Source organism: Wyeomyia smithii, chromosome 2 (genome assembly GCF_029784165.1).
Source record: "Wyeomyia smithii strain HCP4-BCI-WySm-NY-G18 chromosome 2, ASM2978416v1, whole genome shotgun sequence".
NCBI lineage: Eukaryota > Metazoa > Arthropoda > Insecta > Diptera > Culicidae > Wyeomyia > Wyeomyia smithii.
In genome coordinates, this window is record NC_073695.1 from 85,997,471 (window position 1) to 86,014,900 (window position 17,430).

Genomic DNA, 17,430 nt, shown 5'->3' on the forward strand with positions numbered 1-17,430 from the left:
ATAGAAAAAGAAAGCCCACTCACTTGTGAAGATAGAGATGATAGTCTCTTGGTGACACTATTGGCTCTGTCTTGTAATCTCTCCGCAGATGCGATTTCTGTAATCACTCCGTAGTCTAAAGCTGTTGAAGCGCTTACCTTCCGACTAAGGTAAAGCAAATCGGTGATCTGTAAAAACAATTAGTGTCATGACAAAGTCCATGTAACAGAGAACTAATGCTAATCATACCGCCTTGGGTTTTAGATTTTTGGCGGTACTGAATATCTTCATCGCTTCTGGAAGATGTCCAAAGTGTGCATAAGGGGTGCAGAAAGTAGTATTCTCCGATGCAACGATCACTTCGAATAGGGGCAAGATGGTAACGCCAAGTCCGAGAACATCCCCGTGTACTGCTGCCACCATCGGCTTGTTAAACATAACCAGGGTTTGAAGGAAATTTCTATTTGTTTATACATAGGTAAATCATTTGTTAAGTACATACTTTTTAACCAACAAACCTTAAATGTCCACTATAAACCTGAGCAACATTTTTACGCTTTTCCGCGTTAGGTTGAATGAGATAGGATACATCGATGCCACGGCAGAAATGCTTTCCACTAGATCGTATAAGCACTGCTCGTACACTAGATTCATTTTTCAGCAGAATAAGAACGGTTTTCAGCTCGTTGATAAGCTGAGAAAAAAAAGTTAGGTTAGAAGAGGAATTATGAAATGATTACTAAAACCACTCACTTCTATCGTGAAAACGTCTTTCAATTTTGTCTCCCTGGGTGCCAAAACGATTTCAGCGTAACTGCTGATCAAATTACAACTAATTTCGTGTAATTTCAACTCATTCAACTTATTCTGCAGTGTTTCACCGCTTGACACTGTGGCGGATGTAATTTCCTTCTCGTTGATCTTCACAGTTGTAACGCCATCAGTTTTGGACAGAACCTTGGCTTTAGGAGAGATTTTAGCTCGCTTTTCAGGTGGCTGTTGTGGAGACGGAATCGATATGTTTAGAGTGTCATCCTTTAGGGACTTGCTGCCTCCAAGCACTTTGCTTAGCTTTCCTTTCATGTCGGCAACAAGTGATGAGTCTACTTTAAAGCTGGAAACACCCTTTGAAGAACTTTTGTCGGATGGTTTGACAAATTCGAATCCGGAATTGCTTTGCTGATCAGTGACCGGACTCTCATTCGTCGCTGCAGCAGTTTGTTCTACACTTAATCTCCGAGGGCTTGTGGAGCTGGAATATGAGCTATTAGAACGTCGACGAATAATCATATCATCATCGCAGGTTTTTCTTGCGTTAAATACATAATCCCAATCTTCCGAAGCTGACGATGTTTGTTTACGTTTACGATTGTTAGCTCCATTGGAGGCAGTTCCACCACTTTTGCGTTGGCTGGCAGTTGGAACCGTAGAGGTAATCGTCGTAGTCGGTGCTGCTGTTGGCGAGGGACTTGTTGAAGTCAGCTGTGGTGTGGGTGCACGTTTCGTTCTGAACCTCGGAGCGTTTGCTGCACTATCGGTTGGGGATGTTCCTTGCTTGATAACTGCATCGGTGATTATTTTTGCTTTAGCTAACAATTTTTCGTCTTCGTCATCTGAGTCTAGGGCAATGTCGGCATCTTTCAACAAGTCCTTATTACTGTTTTCACATTCCACATCATACAGCATGTTGATCGCTCCTTCATCTCCAAGAAGCTTCTCTATTTCGCTTTTTTTCTTACGCGTTGCATTGGAGTTTTTCGGGGCATTACTGTTGAGGACCGTGCTTGCTTGTTTCTTGACCGGTTCTGGTGTTCGTGCTCGTTTGAAGTACGAAGGAGGGTTATAAGGAGGATCTTTTATCATATGAACTGCCACAGATTCAGCTCGCTTTCGTCGAATGCCGGAACCTGGCGGTCGAATTATTGGAGGTGATAGTTTCGGAGCTTCTTCTAACTTCAACTTCGGACTTTCCACATCCTTCGTCCGATTAGATTTAACAAAACTGGCAAAAGACATGTGGGTTTCGGGATTGTCCGGATCCCAGATAATTTTCTTTTTGATAATTCGTGAACGTTTAGGTGGCTCTACAGGCGGTGGGGGCGGAGCCATCGGAAGAGTAGTATTCGACTTGGATACTGGTTTGGTGGTCACTGGCTCCTCTTTAACACCCAAAGGTTCATCATCCCAATCGGAAACCAAAGCACTAATTAGTTCGTTTGGAGATTGTTTACTATCTCGTGGAGAAGAGCTATTGTTTGGAGAGGGTACCATTTTTGTAGGAGTTTTTGGTAGAATTGAAGATGTTTGGAGAACAGGTTTAGAAGCAGAGGTTATTTTTTTCGTATCGGGAACTGTACTACTATCTTCTGGTTCTTTTTTGGGAATAAGGATTGGCCGAGGCACTGGTTTAATCGTCGTTTGCCCTTTGATCGTGGTTTGCCCTTTAATTGCAGCTTGTCCTTTAGTTGTTGCCAAGGGTGTTGATGTATTAGCAATCCTTGGTCTTCTTCCTTTTGGAAGAGCCGGTAGATTTGCCATCTGACGCATAGCAATTTCTTTCTCGCGTTCTTTTTGTTCGTTTTCCACTTCTTGTTCATCAATAAATGAAATCTGGATCTCTTCCAACACTTGTCCATCGTTATAACCTGCATCTCGACCAACAGTTACTTCAATTTCAGTAGCATTTTCCGTAATCTCTACATCATCACCCTCAAGAATCGCAATCAGATCGTGATCTTCAAGTTCTCCTTTCGCAGCAGCACTCGAAAGTGGTGTTGCAGGTATGTCACTGCTCAGAATTAAATCGTGAGGAATCTCAATGGAACCGCTTGAATCATGATGCGTAGATTGTTGATGTTGCGTTTGTTTTTTGGGTGTTGTTGGCACCATTTTCAAATCGATCTGTTTGCTCAGTCGGCTTTTCATTTTGGCTAGTAAATCGTCCTTTTGCGTTGATGTCAGTTCGGATCCGTTACCCACCTTACTTACGCTAGTCTTTTTGACGGCTGTAGGTATTGGCTGGATACTTGCCTTATCTTTTGCAACCACCGGCGTCGATTTGGGAGGTTCCAGGGTTGTCAACACTTTTCCCTCATCATCGCTCATTATGGTATCAGCAGAAGGTTTACCGACTCCCACAGCCGATGGCGATATTAACGAGCTATCATCGTCAGTTATGTCGATGAACGTTGTTGAATTATTACTGCTGCTTGGTTGTTCTTCATTTGCACTCATTTTGGTAGGATCATTCACGTTCCGTTGGACAAGCGGTAGAAGCTAAAGGGGGGAAAATTGATAAGAGTTAAACTAGTTCTGTTGTGCTAGCAAAACTTTTTTTCATAAGTATAACAGAAAATCAGCAATTCTGGTACAAAATTACCTTGGAAAAATGGAGTTTCAATGCGAAAAATACAAAATAAAGTTGAAATTATAGCGAAATACACCGAACGCGAAAGCTATGTTTCTGTTTTCTCTGCGTTGTCAGAATTCATGGCTTCACCGTGATGCTGAACCTGAACGTCAGTTAATAGCTAAAATATTCCGAATAGAGCTAAAATAAGGGTTGGCACCAGAGATGCCAGATTTTTCGGTTTTCCTAAAACGATTTAACAATTTTAGCATAACGGACAATGATAGTTACTTTTTGTGTCTTTCAAAGTCTAATTTTAGCATAGTTCATCTATTAAGTAATACATGTAAACGAAAGTATAGATTTACTTTATTTGCCCTGGCAAAAATGTGAAAATGTTTTCTTATTGATATTATTATTTTACAGTGATAGCGTCTGCGATTCGCGTTGACGGTGTTGCTGATATTTCCGGAGTGATTCGCGATTAGGGCGTAACTAACGAATTGTAAACAAATCGTTTTACTACACCATTGGTTTCGAAAAGACTTACAAAACTCATGGCAAGAATTCAATCTCTTGTATAAATCGATAAAATTATTTAAATCAAGTTTTTAGTGAAGGGCGACAAAACATTCAAGAAGCATTTTTTGGCTAAATAAACGTGTTTATAACTAATCTTATTCAGCTGACGGCTGAACATAGGTCGAATAATATATTTCTAAGTGTTTGATCAGCTTCTAATCAGTCGGTTTAGGTGAACTAAATCAACTACTTGTTACATTCGACTTCCTAAATAGCCAACATTAAAATTCAACTTTTTATTCCACAGTAAATCACGAATAACTCAAAATCAAGTAATTTTAGAGCCATGTAGTCTTTGGCAATGTTCTTCCCCATAAAATTTTCAACTTTTAATGGTATTCAGTTGGTGAGAGCATTAGGTTTAATACCCAATTTTATTGATTGAATGTCAAAGTATACTTGAAAAATTTCTTTTCCAAACGATAATTTTTTTTTAGGAAAACAAATTGACGATAAACAATCCGAAACGAATTTTTCCCTTACAGTTTGGACCCTAAGGAACCTGTAAAAAATATAAAAGGATTAGGTTTCATGGAAAATTGAATAACTGGACATGTTTTTTGGATTTAACATGAGAAAAACCGATTTTTTCAAAAAAGTCATCGGGGCTAGTTGAAAACATCATTTTCTAGAGCTGCCGCCGAACAAAAGTTTGTTTGTAACACCATTTTCTATCATCCGGAGGGTGAGCCCCAGACTTGTGCAATTTTGGGACACTCTAAGTGTGCATGCTTGCTTATAGCGACACCAGCGGTTTTTCTGCCCAAAATAGACCATTTTACGAGACGTTTATAAACCCAATTCATGAATGAAATTTTGACAGAAAGCTTAGAACCGCTAAGATAACGCACGTAAAAGCAACATCAATATCAGCAGGATCCGTGACACCTGTCAGTTCGTAAAATGGTCTATTGTCATCGAGTGGCACATCAGTTTGTCTGTGCTGTTAGTGTCAATAGAACCGTAGCGCTTTTCTCGCAATAATTGTGCTGTACACTAACAGCTGGTTGTGAAGTCTTTAACAAAAAACAAGAACAGCACATAAGCCAATTTGGCTTTAGTTCAGAGAGGAGAAGAAGAAGAAGAAGAATTTTTTTTATGCAGCTACTAGATTTATTACTGATAAGAAAATGAATATGAAATAGGAAATATAGATATAGATCTGGTTTTTGTTTATCATTTGAGGTTATGTTCTTACAAGAGCTGGTAGAATATGGCGTGTTGGGCTTGCATTATATTAGTTTAAACCGACTTCCCAATAACTTACCAGCCTCAGCCACTATTATTTTATTTTGTCAGAGTTTAACAATTCGTATTCTAGCAGCTTTCCTCCTGAGAGGTGGAAAAGCCTCTTCCACCGCTCTACGATGACGATATCGTCCGCAAAACCTAGGAACATAAGAGACTTATTATTCAGGATGCCAATTTTTTGCACACAAGCCCTCCGTATTGCACCTTCCAATGCGTGTTGAACAATAAGTTTGACAGCCCATCTTACTTACTTACTTTTAAGGCGACAGATCGATTATCGATCCAGTGCCGAATCCAGAATACGTCGACATGTCCCTCGGTCTTGGGCTGCTATCCTTCAATCGCCCCTAACACCTATTTCGCGTGCATCCTCGTCGACAGCACACATCCAACGAGTGCGGCGTCTGCCCCGAAGTCGACGACCTCTATCGGGATTCCTGCTAAATATAGCCTTCGCTTGACGCTCATCCGGCATTCTCGCTACATGCCCAGCCCACTGAAGCCTGCTGTGTTTTATCCGCTTGACTATATCCGCCGATTTGTATGCCTGGTACACTTCATGGTTCATGCGTCTGCGCAGAGCCGTAGCCACTCCGTTTTGCGTGGGGGGGCAGAGAGTTTTTATTTAATAAAACGTTTTTTTAGTGAAGTAAGCAGTTTAAAACCGTTATGTGCTCGACAAAAAAAGGATCTTTACGCGTCTAACGGAGTACCCGGGTACTCACAAATTAAAATTCTTGCAGTTGTTTGTTTGCAGTTTTCGTCCCATTTCAATTGTTTTAGCACCTAAAGATTCAGAAGCTCATTTATTTTCAAATAAGCGTTAGGGGTGTCCCGTAAGAATTTCTTTATTCTCGAGCATCCGGTTTTCCGGGTTTATATTCCGAAAAAAAAAAAACGAAACTGCGAATGTGCGTATAATTGAAATAAAGCAGGGATATAAGTTTTATCATTTCTGTCTTACAGTGGCGAGCCAGCTTGTGGTTAAAAACCTCCTTATATAAGAAAAGAAAATCTACAAATTTTAATGAGTTTGCTAACTTTAATGAGCAGGTTTACATTGTGTAATTGAGTTTCAGGGGACCAATTTTTTACGTTGGTTCAGCTAGTTTTACTCTAACTGAGTAAGAGCTTCGTACACTTACTTTGTATTCATATCGAGCTTGTATTCAAATACCCAGCCGTAAAAATACTCACCTCAATTGACGAGTAATGGAAGATTTACAGTAGGGCGCCAGTGAGATGTATGAAAAAAGGTCGTTCGAATATCGTTTAGCGGTAGGGTTCAAAAGTCCCCATGAAAAATTTCAGCTAAATCGGCCTTTGGGAACAAGCCCCTCAAAGCGATCAATGTTTCAACTTTCTGACTGTTGAAATGCACAGGAAAAAGTTCATGAAATCGTCGATATCGAATTTTCCTATGCCAAATGTCTAAAAAATGCACGAAATGTCGAGATCTGGTGTACCTTATCGGAAAAAAATTTTTTTTTGATGATTTTTTTCGAGGAGACGAAACTTTTGAGCCCTATCGTTAAACGAAATTCGAAAAATTGATTTTCATTGGCACCCTAATGTGGGAGATGAGACGATGTAACCGAATAACAAATAAAATCAACATACAAAAACGGTGTATATACATATATCATTGTTACCGAAAGAATTTCTAAGAGTGGAGCTAAATACTTGTAACATATGCACACACGGTTATTTATTACGTTGAATCCCTCCGCTTTCAATGTGATTTGCTCGCACTACATAAGCTACAGATACCGTGTGTATTGGTTTGTTTCTTTCCTAGTCCGCCAGCTGTGTGTGCGTGTGCTCAACGATCGATAATCTAAAGTTTTGATGCTAGAGAGAGATAGAGAGGAAAATAGAGAATGTTCTCTTCCTTGGTTGCCAGAGTATGCGTGTGGAAATCAAAGATTCGAGAGACGTTAGACATTCATTCGACGAGATTTACAGCGCGCGGACGTGATTGCTACGAACTCCAAGATGGACAGGAAAAAAAATCACCACAATGGCGCAGTCACTCCCCGGAGGTTAGTAAAACAATTTGAAAACATCAAGAAAAGTTTGCATCCGACGGAAGGGCGGATATGCACACTTGGCTTTCCGACGGAAGGGCGGATTTGCACACTTTGCTTTCCGACGGAAGGGCGGTAAGCAAAATTGAAATTAAAATAAATAAGAAACTGGCCGACGGAAGGGCGGCTGGTTAAAAAAAAATGCATCCGACGGAAGGGCGGATTTGCATCATGCAATGATGATTGATTCAAGCGAAGAAAATGCAATTTCGGAAGAGCAAAGATTGAATTAGATAAAACTGTCTAAAAATGAATTTGAAAACAAAAAAATGTTTTGTCTGTTTCAGTGACTCCCCGAACAAGAAAAAGAAGAAGAAGAACATGAACACGGGAGAGAAATCTCGTCAGAAAGCATTTACGCTAAAATCGTTAGCAAAGCAGCTGGAAGAAGAAAGAATCCAAACCACAGCCTTGTTGGAAGAATTAGCGAAAGAACGAGCAGAAAAAGCGGAACTGCAGGCCAATGTTTCTGCATTGCAAACGGCCATTATTACTGCAGAAAATGGCTGCCTTAGTATGAATGGAGCTACACCGAACTTTAGTGTGCGTCAAGCTGATCATACATCTAGCTCACAGGAATCTCAAACAGCCAACAACGCCGCAGAGAACGAAAGCTCGGATTTTGACGGAGGGCCAAAGCACTCTAGTACCCGCCGAGCGGATCCGGCTGTTATTTTGAAAGAATTCCAAGAGGCAAACAACGTTGTAGAAGACCGCAGCGAAGATTTCGTGGGAACGACAGAACACGCCAATACGGAACGGGTTGATCCGTCAGTGACCTTGCAGGAATCTCGATTCATTTCGTCCGTTAACCAGTTGTCCGTTTCGTCGCTAACGATTCCCGAATGCAAACCACTTGTGGATGAAGAAGAAATAACTCGACACTGTTACGAATTGTGGAAAGATCTCTTGTGTGACTCAATGAAGCTAGCTGGAATCCAGGATGAGGAAACAAAATTTGTCCTATTCCGGATCAAAGCTGGGTCACGCCTATTGGGGATTTATAACAACACAAAATCAACAGATGGGGCACCCGATCAGAAAACGCACCCTTTCTCGAATGCGTTGCACCGAATGAAATTATATTTTGCGTCAGGATCCGATATTATGTTGCAACGGCGAAAGCTTGCGTTTATGACGCAAAAATCGGAGGAATCAGACTTGACATTCGTGAATAGAGTGGCATCTACTGCTAGGCTTTGCGATTACACCGAAAATAAGGAGCTAGAGGAAATTATCGAATGCGTCGCCGGCCACGCAGCAAACCGCGAAGTACGTAAAGCCGCTTTACGCATTTTGAACCGCAGGGGAACCGTTATTGACTTGATGAATGCTGTAAAGGAAATAGAAACCATTCAGATCAACGAAGACTACTTTAACCTTAAGCACGGGATACAAAAGCCAGCGCTGGTCGCTCCTATCAGAGCGGATTACCCAAAGAACCCGGTCATTCGAAATAGATTTCATCCATATAACGGTAGAGGAACAGCTTCTGCTTCTCGAAATCAACATCGTAATGCAGCAGGCAGTACACGATCCAATCTATCGCACGAAGGGAAATGCTGGAGATGTAATAATCCGTACCACCTTCCCAATGATTGTCGAGCATTTGTTAACCAGGAGGTGTGCCGTAACTGCGGCCGAATCGGCCACTACAAACGGGCCTGTCGATTTCCAGATCAGTCAGCACCACCGAACAGTCGCAAGCAGGAGACAAAAGGAATGATAACAGAGAAGATAGCCACTGTCGTAGCAGACAAGAAAGAGCATGTTGCTGAACCATCCGAAATCGTAAGTGGTGCTCTAGAAATTTGATTTTGCTTAGGCAGCGAATGACATGGTTCTTGTTTTTTTCTAATAAGTCGATGGGTTTTATAATTCTAATGTTATTCCATTATTTGTCTTTTGTATTCAGTCGATATATCGAAATTCTTTAGCCGCAAAACAAGTGATTTTACTGACGTAATGAAACGTGATTTGTTCGTCAAACTGAAAAAAATTGCTGAAGATACCTAAATCATTATTTCCTTCATATGAAAAAAAAAAAATAAAAACAAAACAAAACGAAAAGTGCATGTTCTTAGCCAGAAAGTCGGTTTTCTCTCAATTATCTTCCTGTCGCACATATATCGAAATTTTTGTATCAGTAGCGCATATATTGATACCGAAAATTACGCCGTCTTTTCAAATAATACCACAAATGGTGATTCTAGTTTGATTGCCTTGGAGGGAACAAATCCTTGACTGACCACATGTGCATTTCTGAAACCAAAAAACAACATGTTAAGTGACTAAATATAATCGCACCAAGTTAGGTCTGCGACAATTTTCACAGATGAAATTCGGAGCCTCCAAATCACGAGCAATTTCTGTGATCATTTTCACTCAAATACGCTTTTATTTAACGAAATAAACAAGCTTATTTCAAAAATACCGGAGCTTGATGACTACGAACGGTTATATTTTCTGCTGTTGACCGACAATGACAGCAAAACATAAAATAAAATGCTTTGACAGTTGAATCGATTAAATAGAAATAATCGAGTGAATCGATGAAAGGAAATCGATTCAGATTGTCTGCCAACGAAATGTAACGGAGAGTTAAAGAATTTTGAATTCCTATTATTTATATTTGAGATGTATGGTAAATTTATTTAAAAAACCGATATGAATACTTATTTCGTTCAATTTTAAGCAAAACGTATGTTTAGGATTTCTGTCTTGAACTAGGGGCTAGACATCTTTATTTTTATGAAAAATATTTAGATAATATTACACGATATTGGTTGATATATTTTAATATATTATCGTTTATCTATCAATTGACATCCTCCAACGATAATGTAACGCTTGATGTAACGGCAATGAGCTATGGTATAGATAGAGGGGTGCCCAAAAATGGAACGGTAAATAATTTTTAATATTCGAAATATTTCGCAATATATCGATAGTGTTTTACCCCTAGGTCTTTAACAATAAATTATTAATTTGTTCCGCGCTAACGCTAACATTTTTTGGTATTTTAGGTTTGGAATAAGTAAGTGTTTTACGATAAATAGGTTCTTATATACTATTGAAATCAATCTGACGGAATAATCGGATAGCCTATATACTTAAAAAATTACTGTAGAATGGCGGTCCTATTTGGCCGAATTTTTTTTTTCAAATTAAACATTTAAAATCAACGGCATATTAAAAACCTACTCAGTTTAGGGAACATTATTCTCTATGGTATTTACTTGTGCCTTGCAAATTTCCTTAGCTTATGACATTCATATGAGAGTAACAAGAACCATTAAATTCGTGTACATTAGAATACGTAGTTATACTTTTGATAAACCAGTTTAAATTTTCGGTTTAATAGGTTGAACAGTTTCGTGCATTCGACGTAGTCGCAGAAAAATCCTCAAATGAACCGGCGGAAGAAAAGAAACGAGGTCAAAAAGTGGAACCAAGTAATGAATTAGAGGTCGCAGTAGTAGGATATTCACCAAATGAAGGCATTATTTCAGCGAAAGTAGCAGGATTACCGTGTGAGTTCTTAATTGACTCCGGTGCACAAGTCAACACCTTCACCGAAAAATCATTTCGGAGATTGTTGGCTAACGAGGATTATAAAAAAGGGGTGTTCAATATACAGGATCGAGCCGACAGATCTCTCAAGGCTTACGCCGTCGGTGGAAATATACCGGTGGTAGCTACTTTTGAGGCTTACCTCTTTATATCTGAAGACAGACCGACGCTTATAGAAAAGTTTTATGTTGTTAGAGAGATTCGTTCACTGTTAAGCAAGACAACGGCATCAAGGTATAGTGTATTGATGCTCGGGCTGAAAGTTCCGGTGACTATTGGACGCCTCACAGCGGACGCTAAACCAGTAGATATTGCGTTTATCGAGGGACCGTTCCCCAAATTTAACATTCCTCCGGTAAGAATAAGCTACGACAGGAATGCTCCTCCATGTAGGAACATCTTTACAAACGTTCCAATGGCCGTAAAGTCTTTAGTTCAACAACGTCTGGAACAGTTAGTGGCAGCAGATATAATTGAACCGGTTTCCAATGAAATGGATGCCTCTTTCTGTTCCTCTATGCTCGTCGTACCTAAGGGGAAAGACGATATCCGCTTAGTGGTCGATTTGAGGGGATCAAACCGATATATATGCAGGACCCCATTCACAATGCCAACACTAGAAAAGATTCTCGCAGAACTGGATGGGTCATGCTGGTTTTCAACCATTGACATGTCTCACGCTTTTTACCATATCGAGCTCGATCGTGACTCGCGTCACCTCACGAATTTTTTCACGGAGTTTGGAGTATTCCGGTGTGTCAGACTGCCTTTTGGCTTGTGCAATGCGCCTGACATCTTCCAGGAAGTACTGCAAACAATTATCTTGGGTGGATGTGAAGGCGTTAGAAACTACCTAGATGACATTCTAGTGTTTGGAAAGACAAAGGAAGAACATGACGCCAACCTAGCAGTAGTATTGTCCCGGCTTCGTGATCATAATGTCAGGATTAACGAATCTAAAAGTGTTTACGGTAGTGAAACTGTCAAGTTCCTTGGCTTTGTTCTAACCGCAAACGGGTGGCGAGTAGAAAGCGAAAAGATAAGCGCGATTCAGGACTTCAGGAGACGAACAACTTGTTCAGAGGTTAAAAGCTTCCTAGGCTTGGTAACTTTTACTGACAAATTCATAGTGAACCGCGCTGACAAGACAGAACACCTTAGAACACTAGCGAACTCGAACAGGTTCTATTGGACCAATGAGGAAGAATTGGAGTTCAACTTTTTGCGGAATGATGCTCTAAAGACGATTAAGGAACTTGGATATTACAGCGCAACGGATCCAATTGAACTTTTTGTTGATGCTTCTCCCATCGGCCTAGGGGCGGTGGTAGTTCAACACAACAAGGCGGCCGTACCCAGAATAATAGCTTGTGAGTCGAAGGCCTTAACGATAACAGAACGTCGGTACCCTCATACTCAGAAAGAGGCACTCGCAGTTGCGTGGGCGGTAGAACGGTTCACGTATTATTTGCTTGGTCGATCATTTGTCATTTATACTGATGCTGAAGCGAACGAATTCATTTTCAACACAAATCACCGCCTTGGTAAAAGGGCGATTTCACGAGCCGAAACATGGGCGCTGAGATTGCAGCCCTATGATTTTGTCGTAAGGAGAGTTCCAGGCGATCGAAACGTGGCTGATGCTTTGTCACGATTAGTAAGAGCGACCCAAGATGCAGAACCGTTCGAGGAAGAAGACACAAATAACTTCCTGTATACTCTCGACGTCGGAAACATGGAAATGTCTTGGGAGGAGATCGAGAAGTTCGCTGCTCAAGACGAAGAGCTGATTGGCGTTAGGTTGGCAGTTCAATCGAATCGCTGGCCAGATCGTTTGCGAAAGTTCGAAGCACAGAAAAAGTCACTACATTTCCTCGGCCCTCTCGTCTTCAAAGATGATAGGACTGTGCTGCCCCAGGGTCTTAGAATCAGAGCAATAGCTTCAGCTCACGGGGGGCACGTTGGAGAAGTCACAATGAAAAGAATAATGCGAGAATTCTTTTGGTGGCCGGGCATGTCCAAAGAGGTCATTCAGTTTGTTAAAAATTGTAAGACGTGTGCAGTACTGGCACGAAAGAACCCTCCGGTTCCACTATCCAGCCGAGATCTACCTGAGGGTCCGTGGGAAGTTATCCAGATAGATTTCCTCTGTATTCCTGGGTTTGGAAGTGGCGAGTTTCTGGTAATTGTGGACACGTATTCGCGATATCTTGTAGTGATCGAAATGCAAAATACAGACGCGGAGAGTACTAACGCCGTTTTGAACCAGGTTTTCCAACCATGGGGTCGACCTTTGGTGCTACAGAGCGACAACGGGCCTCCATTTCAAAGCTCAGCATTCATTTCGCATTGGGAGAATAAAGGAATCAGAGTCCGGAAATCCATTCCCTTATGTCCACAGACTAATGGTTTGGTATAGCGCCAGAATCAAGGCATCATCAAGGCGATGGCAGCCTCAAGAATTGATGGTGAAAATTGGAAGAGTGCCCTACAAAGATACGTTCACAATCATAACACCTTAGTTTCACATTCACGCTTAGGTGTTACACCGTTTGAGATGCTCGTCGGGTGGAAATACCGTGGCACATTTCCGAGTCTTTGGAATGCGTCCTCTCCCAAAATATGGGACCGCACGGACATACGAGACCGAGACTGTGAAGCAAAGCTAGTAAGTAATCGCTATGAGGATACAAGGCATGGGGCAAGAAGATCAGACATCAGAGTCGGGGATGTTGTCCTAATGGCTCAGCAAAGACGGTCGAAAACCGATCCTACCTTTGCTTCGGACCGATACACGGTTATTGCAAGGGATGGTCCGAAAGTCGTTCTGCTTAGTAAGGGCGGTGTACAATATGCCAGAAACGTGCGAGACGTCAAAAGAGCTCCTGATATAGAACTTGAACCGAAGATGTCGGAGTTAGAGAAATCATCCGATAATACTCAAACAGAGGCTGATGAAGGCATCGAACGAGAAAATCTGGAAGTGCCTACTTGGAACGACCAGAACGACCACGGCACGATGTCTCAAGAACTACATGCTGAGGACGTCTCGACTAGACCTGACGAAGGATCTGGAATGAGAACTTTACGTCAGCGAGGTAACTTGAGAAAACCGACGAGATTTGATGACCAAATCATCTACAAAATTTTTTGTTGATAGTAGACAAGGGAAAGAATGTGGGAGATGAGACGATGTAACCGAATAACAAATAAAATCAACATACAAAAACGGTGTATATACATATATCATTGTTACCGAAAGAATTTCTAAGAGTGGAGCTAAATACTTGTAACATATGCACACACGGTTATTTATTACGTTGAATCCCTCCGCTTTCAATGTGATTTGCTCGCACTACATAAGCTACAGATACCGTGTGTATTGGTTTGTTTCTTTCCTAGTCCGCCAGCTGTGTGTGCGTGTGCTCAACGATCGATAATCTAAAGTTTTGTTCTAGAGAGAGAGAGAGAGGAAAATAGAGAATATTCTCTTCCTTGGTTGCCAGAGTATGCGTGTGGAAATCAAAGATTCGAGAGACGTTAGACATTCATTCGACGAGATTTACAGCGCGCGGACGTGATTGCTACGAACTCCAAGATGGACAGGAAAAAAAATCACCACACCTAATACACAGGTTACGGCTAGGTATTTGTATTCGAGCTCGACGTGAAAACCGCTATTGATTAGCGTAATACCCCGTTCACACTACACCGCATATCACCTGATATCAGGCGATTCGTGCTATCGAGGCCATATCACCATCCATATTACCTGATATCCCATACAATCGATCTGTCAACGGATATCACCTCGGCTACATGCTATCGCGGATATCATGTTCGAAAACCAATAATAACCACTTTTCAAGCAGTTGGCAGCACGGCCAACAGACATTTGACACAACCCTACAAATTTCGAACTGTTGCACTTTTCGTTTTTTTCTTGTACTCTAATAGCGCTTCTAAATAGAGTCGCTTATGTTTCATACAGTAACAAAAGTCATGAGCTATGGCAATGACTAAGATTATGCTCACTAAATAAAAATTAATATCAATTTCTAGTGTGTTACAACTGGAGATTCACTCTCCAACTAAAAAAATCAGATATAAAACAACATAAAACGAGAAATTTCCAAAAATGTTCTGAATTCCATACAAAACGCGAAATTTTTCATAACGAGATTTGTTTGTGTGCGTGGATAGCCAAAAATGTAGCATACCTTGTAGAACTGTCATCATACTTGGATTTTTGCTATTTTCATCCCGCACATGTTGACAATTGCATATGAGAGTTGTCGGAGTTCGCGTTGGTACGAGCCAACTCGCTGACATCTCTATCCCATTGCTCTTGTTGTCTTGTTTAAGCTTTGACTTGTTTTTGTTTTCTTCTTTTTTCAATTACCAAAGCAAATGTCAAATCATATCAACTCACTCTAATGTGAACGCTTGAGGTGATATCCGATATCATTTGGCGATATCAGGTGATATCTGATGTAGTCTGAACAAGGCATAACTGTGTATCTTTTGGCTCAAAGAGTAAATGTAGTCATGAAGGTAGAAACTTAAATTAACTGAAAATATGATGGAACCCACAACTTCCAAACTATGTATCTTACACTTAATTTTTTCAAATGTCTTGAGGGCGCGGCCATGTGCGATCGAGAAACTAAGAACAGAAGAGAGTTTTTAAAAGTTCTACACTGAAGCAACAAATGCATTGAAGGAATTACAGCGTTATAAATCCAGCTTCGAGAGTCGCCGATCGATGTCAACCAACGATACTTAGAGAATCTACTGCGAAGAAATACTGAGAGAATGGAGCGATTCAACCGTCAGCTCAAATTCTAAATTTTACGATAGGCTTTGTTTGATCAGTGTTTACCATCAGACCAGGTAGAGTGTGGAATGCCTAGTCCGATGTCCGGTCAGACTACATTTTTTTTAGTCTGATTTTATTTCGGACCGAGCCGGAACAGAGTTGTCCGGGCTAGGTAACGGTCTGGGTTATGCTACCGATATGTGGAAAAGTCCAGCCAAAATATATTGAACTGAACATGAACATGAATCACAAGATCATATTGCAGGAAGTTAGGACACTGGCTCACGAAAAGATTGAATAATTTATCCTTTTTGGCATATTTGATCGACCAAAAAAATGACTGATACCGTTAACACTAAAAAATCGGTGACTATTCAATAATGCTTATTGCTAATATTTCAGATTTTTCTTTTGGATTTTTTCACTTAGTATCAATCACATACATGAGAAAATTGCGTGGTGGGGCAATACAAACGCGTGGGGGGGCTGAGCCCCCCCGGTACCTACGGGCCTGCGTCTGCGCCAAACACCATTTTCTAGTTTGCCGCCAAGGATTGAACGCAAAATCCTACGCTCAAAAACACCAAGAGCTCGCCGATCAGCCTCTTTCAGCGTCCATGATTCATGGCCGTTGAGAGCCACCGGAAGAATCAGTGTTTTATAGAGTGCAAGTTTAGTACGGATTTGCAGACTGCGGGACCTTAGCTGGTTACGTAGTCTGTAAAAGGCCCTGTTTGCGGCTGCTATCCGCCTCTTTATCTCACGGCTAACCTCGTTGTCACATGTCACTAATGTTCCCAGGTAAATAAATTCGTCGACTACTTCAAATGTTTCCCCATCTAGCACCACCGCAGCAAAAACCTCCGACGGACTACCATGCACTCTGCCAGCCACCATGTATTTCGTTTTGGCAGAGTTTATGACAAGCCCTAATCTCGCAGCTTCCTTCCTGAGAGGTCCGAAGGCCTCTTCCACAGCTCTACGGTTGATACCAATGATGTCGATATCGTCCGCAAAACCAAGAAGCATGTGCGACTTCGTAATGATGGTGCCGCTTCTCTGTACACCAGCCCTCCGTATAGCACCTTCCAATGCGATGTTGAACAATAAGTTTTAACCCTGCTTTAAACCATCTAACGTCACGAACGAGTCCGATATCTCACCGGCTATCCTGACGCTTGATATAGAACCTTCAAGGGTGGCACGTATCAGCCTAATCAGCTTTGTTGGGAAGCCATGTTCGATCATAATTTGCCATAACTCATTTCTCTTGACTGAATCGTACGCTGCCCTGAAATCTATGAACAGATGGTGCGTCTGCAAGTTGTATTCTCGAAATTTATCGAGGATTTGTCGCAAGGTAAACATTTGGTCCATCGTGGAGCGTCCCCCTCGAAAACCGCACTGGTACTTGCCAACAAAGGTCTCCTGCAACGGCCTCAGTCTGTGGAACAGGATGCGGGAGAGAATTTTGTACACGGTATTGAGAAGAGTTATGTCCCGATAGTTGCTACAGTCCAGGATATGGCCTTTTTTGTAGATCGGGCATATGAGACCCTCCAACCAGTCCGAGGACAATTCTTCATCAGACCACACTCTCAGCATGATCCGATGGATGACACGATACAGCTGTTCGCTCCCGACTTTGAAGAGGCGGGAATGCCGTCCTTCCCAGCTGCCTTGCAGTTTATCAGCTCTTTCACTGCTTTCTTCACCTCGTCCATGGATGGTGGATCCACAGCTTGACCATCATTCTCAATAGTCATCCTGCTCCTTTCGACTCCACTGTT

At 41.4% G+C, this 17,430-nt stretch overlaps 2 protein-coding genes and 1 long non-coding RNA gene across 3 annotated transcripts in view; 1 reads left to right on the top strand and 2 right to left on the bottom strand.

Moving 5' to 3' along the window:
• The window catches only part of LOC129723382 (uncharacterized), a 28,880-nt gene extending 25,383 nt beyond the window's left edge, over positions 1 to 3,497 (bottom strand). Inside the window, exons 1-5 of the mRNA XM_055677575.1 lie at positions 3,359 to 3,497; positions 733 to 3,255; positions 498 to 673; positions 229 to 439; positions 24 to 167 (exon numbers count right to left, since the gene is read on the bottom strand). Coding sequence (XP_055533550.1) covers positions 24 to 167; positions 229 to 439; positions 498 to 673; positions 733 to 3,213 — 3,012 coding nt within the window. The 5' untranslated portion in view covers positions 3,214 to 3,255; positions 3,359 to 3,497. The remainder of the gene's footprint in view (positions 1 to 23; positions 168 to 228; positions 440 to 497; positions 674 to 732; positions 3,256 to 3,358) is intronic.
• A 3,625-nt stretch (positions 3,498 to 7,122) lies between these two features.
• On the top strand, positions 7,123 to 9,256 carry LOC129723923 (uncharacterized). The gene is made up of 2 exons (XM_055678421.1): positions 7,123 to 7,203; positions 7,536 to 9,256. The coding sequence occupies exons 1-2, from the start codon at positions 7,157 to 7,159 to the stop codon at positions 9,061 to 9,063; spliced, it is 1,575 nt and encodes a 524-aa protein (XP_055534396.1). The 5' UTR covers positions 7,123 to 7,156; the 3' UTR covers positions 9,064 to 9,256.
• Positions 9,257 to 9,303: 47 nt separating this feature from the next.
• On the bottom strand, positions 9,304 to 9,713 carry LOC129723924 (uncharacterized). The gene is made up of 2 exons (XR_008727844.1): positions 9,573 to 9,713; positions 9,304 to 9,510 (listed from the first exon to the last, which is right to left on the bottom strand). It is a non-coding gene; the product is annotated as an uncharacterized LOC129723924 (long non-coding RNA).
• Positions 9,714 to 17,430: the final 7,717 nt, after the last annotated feature.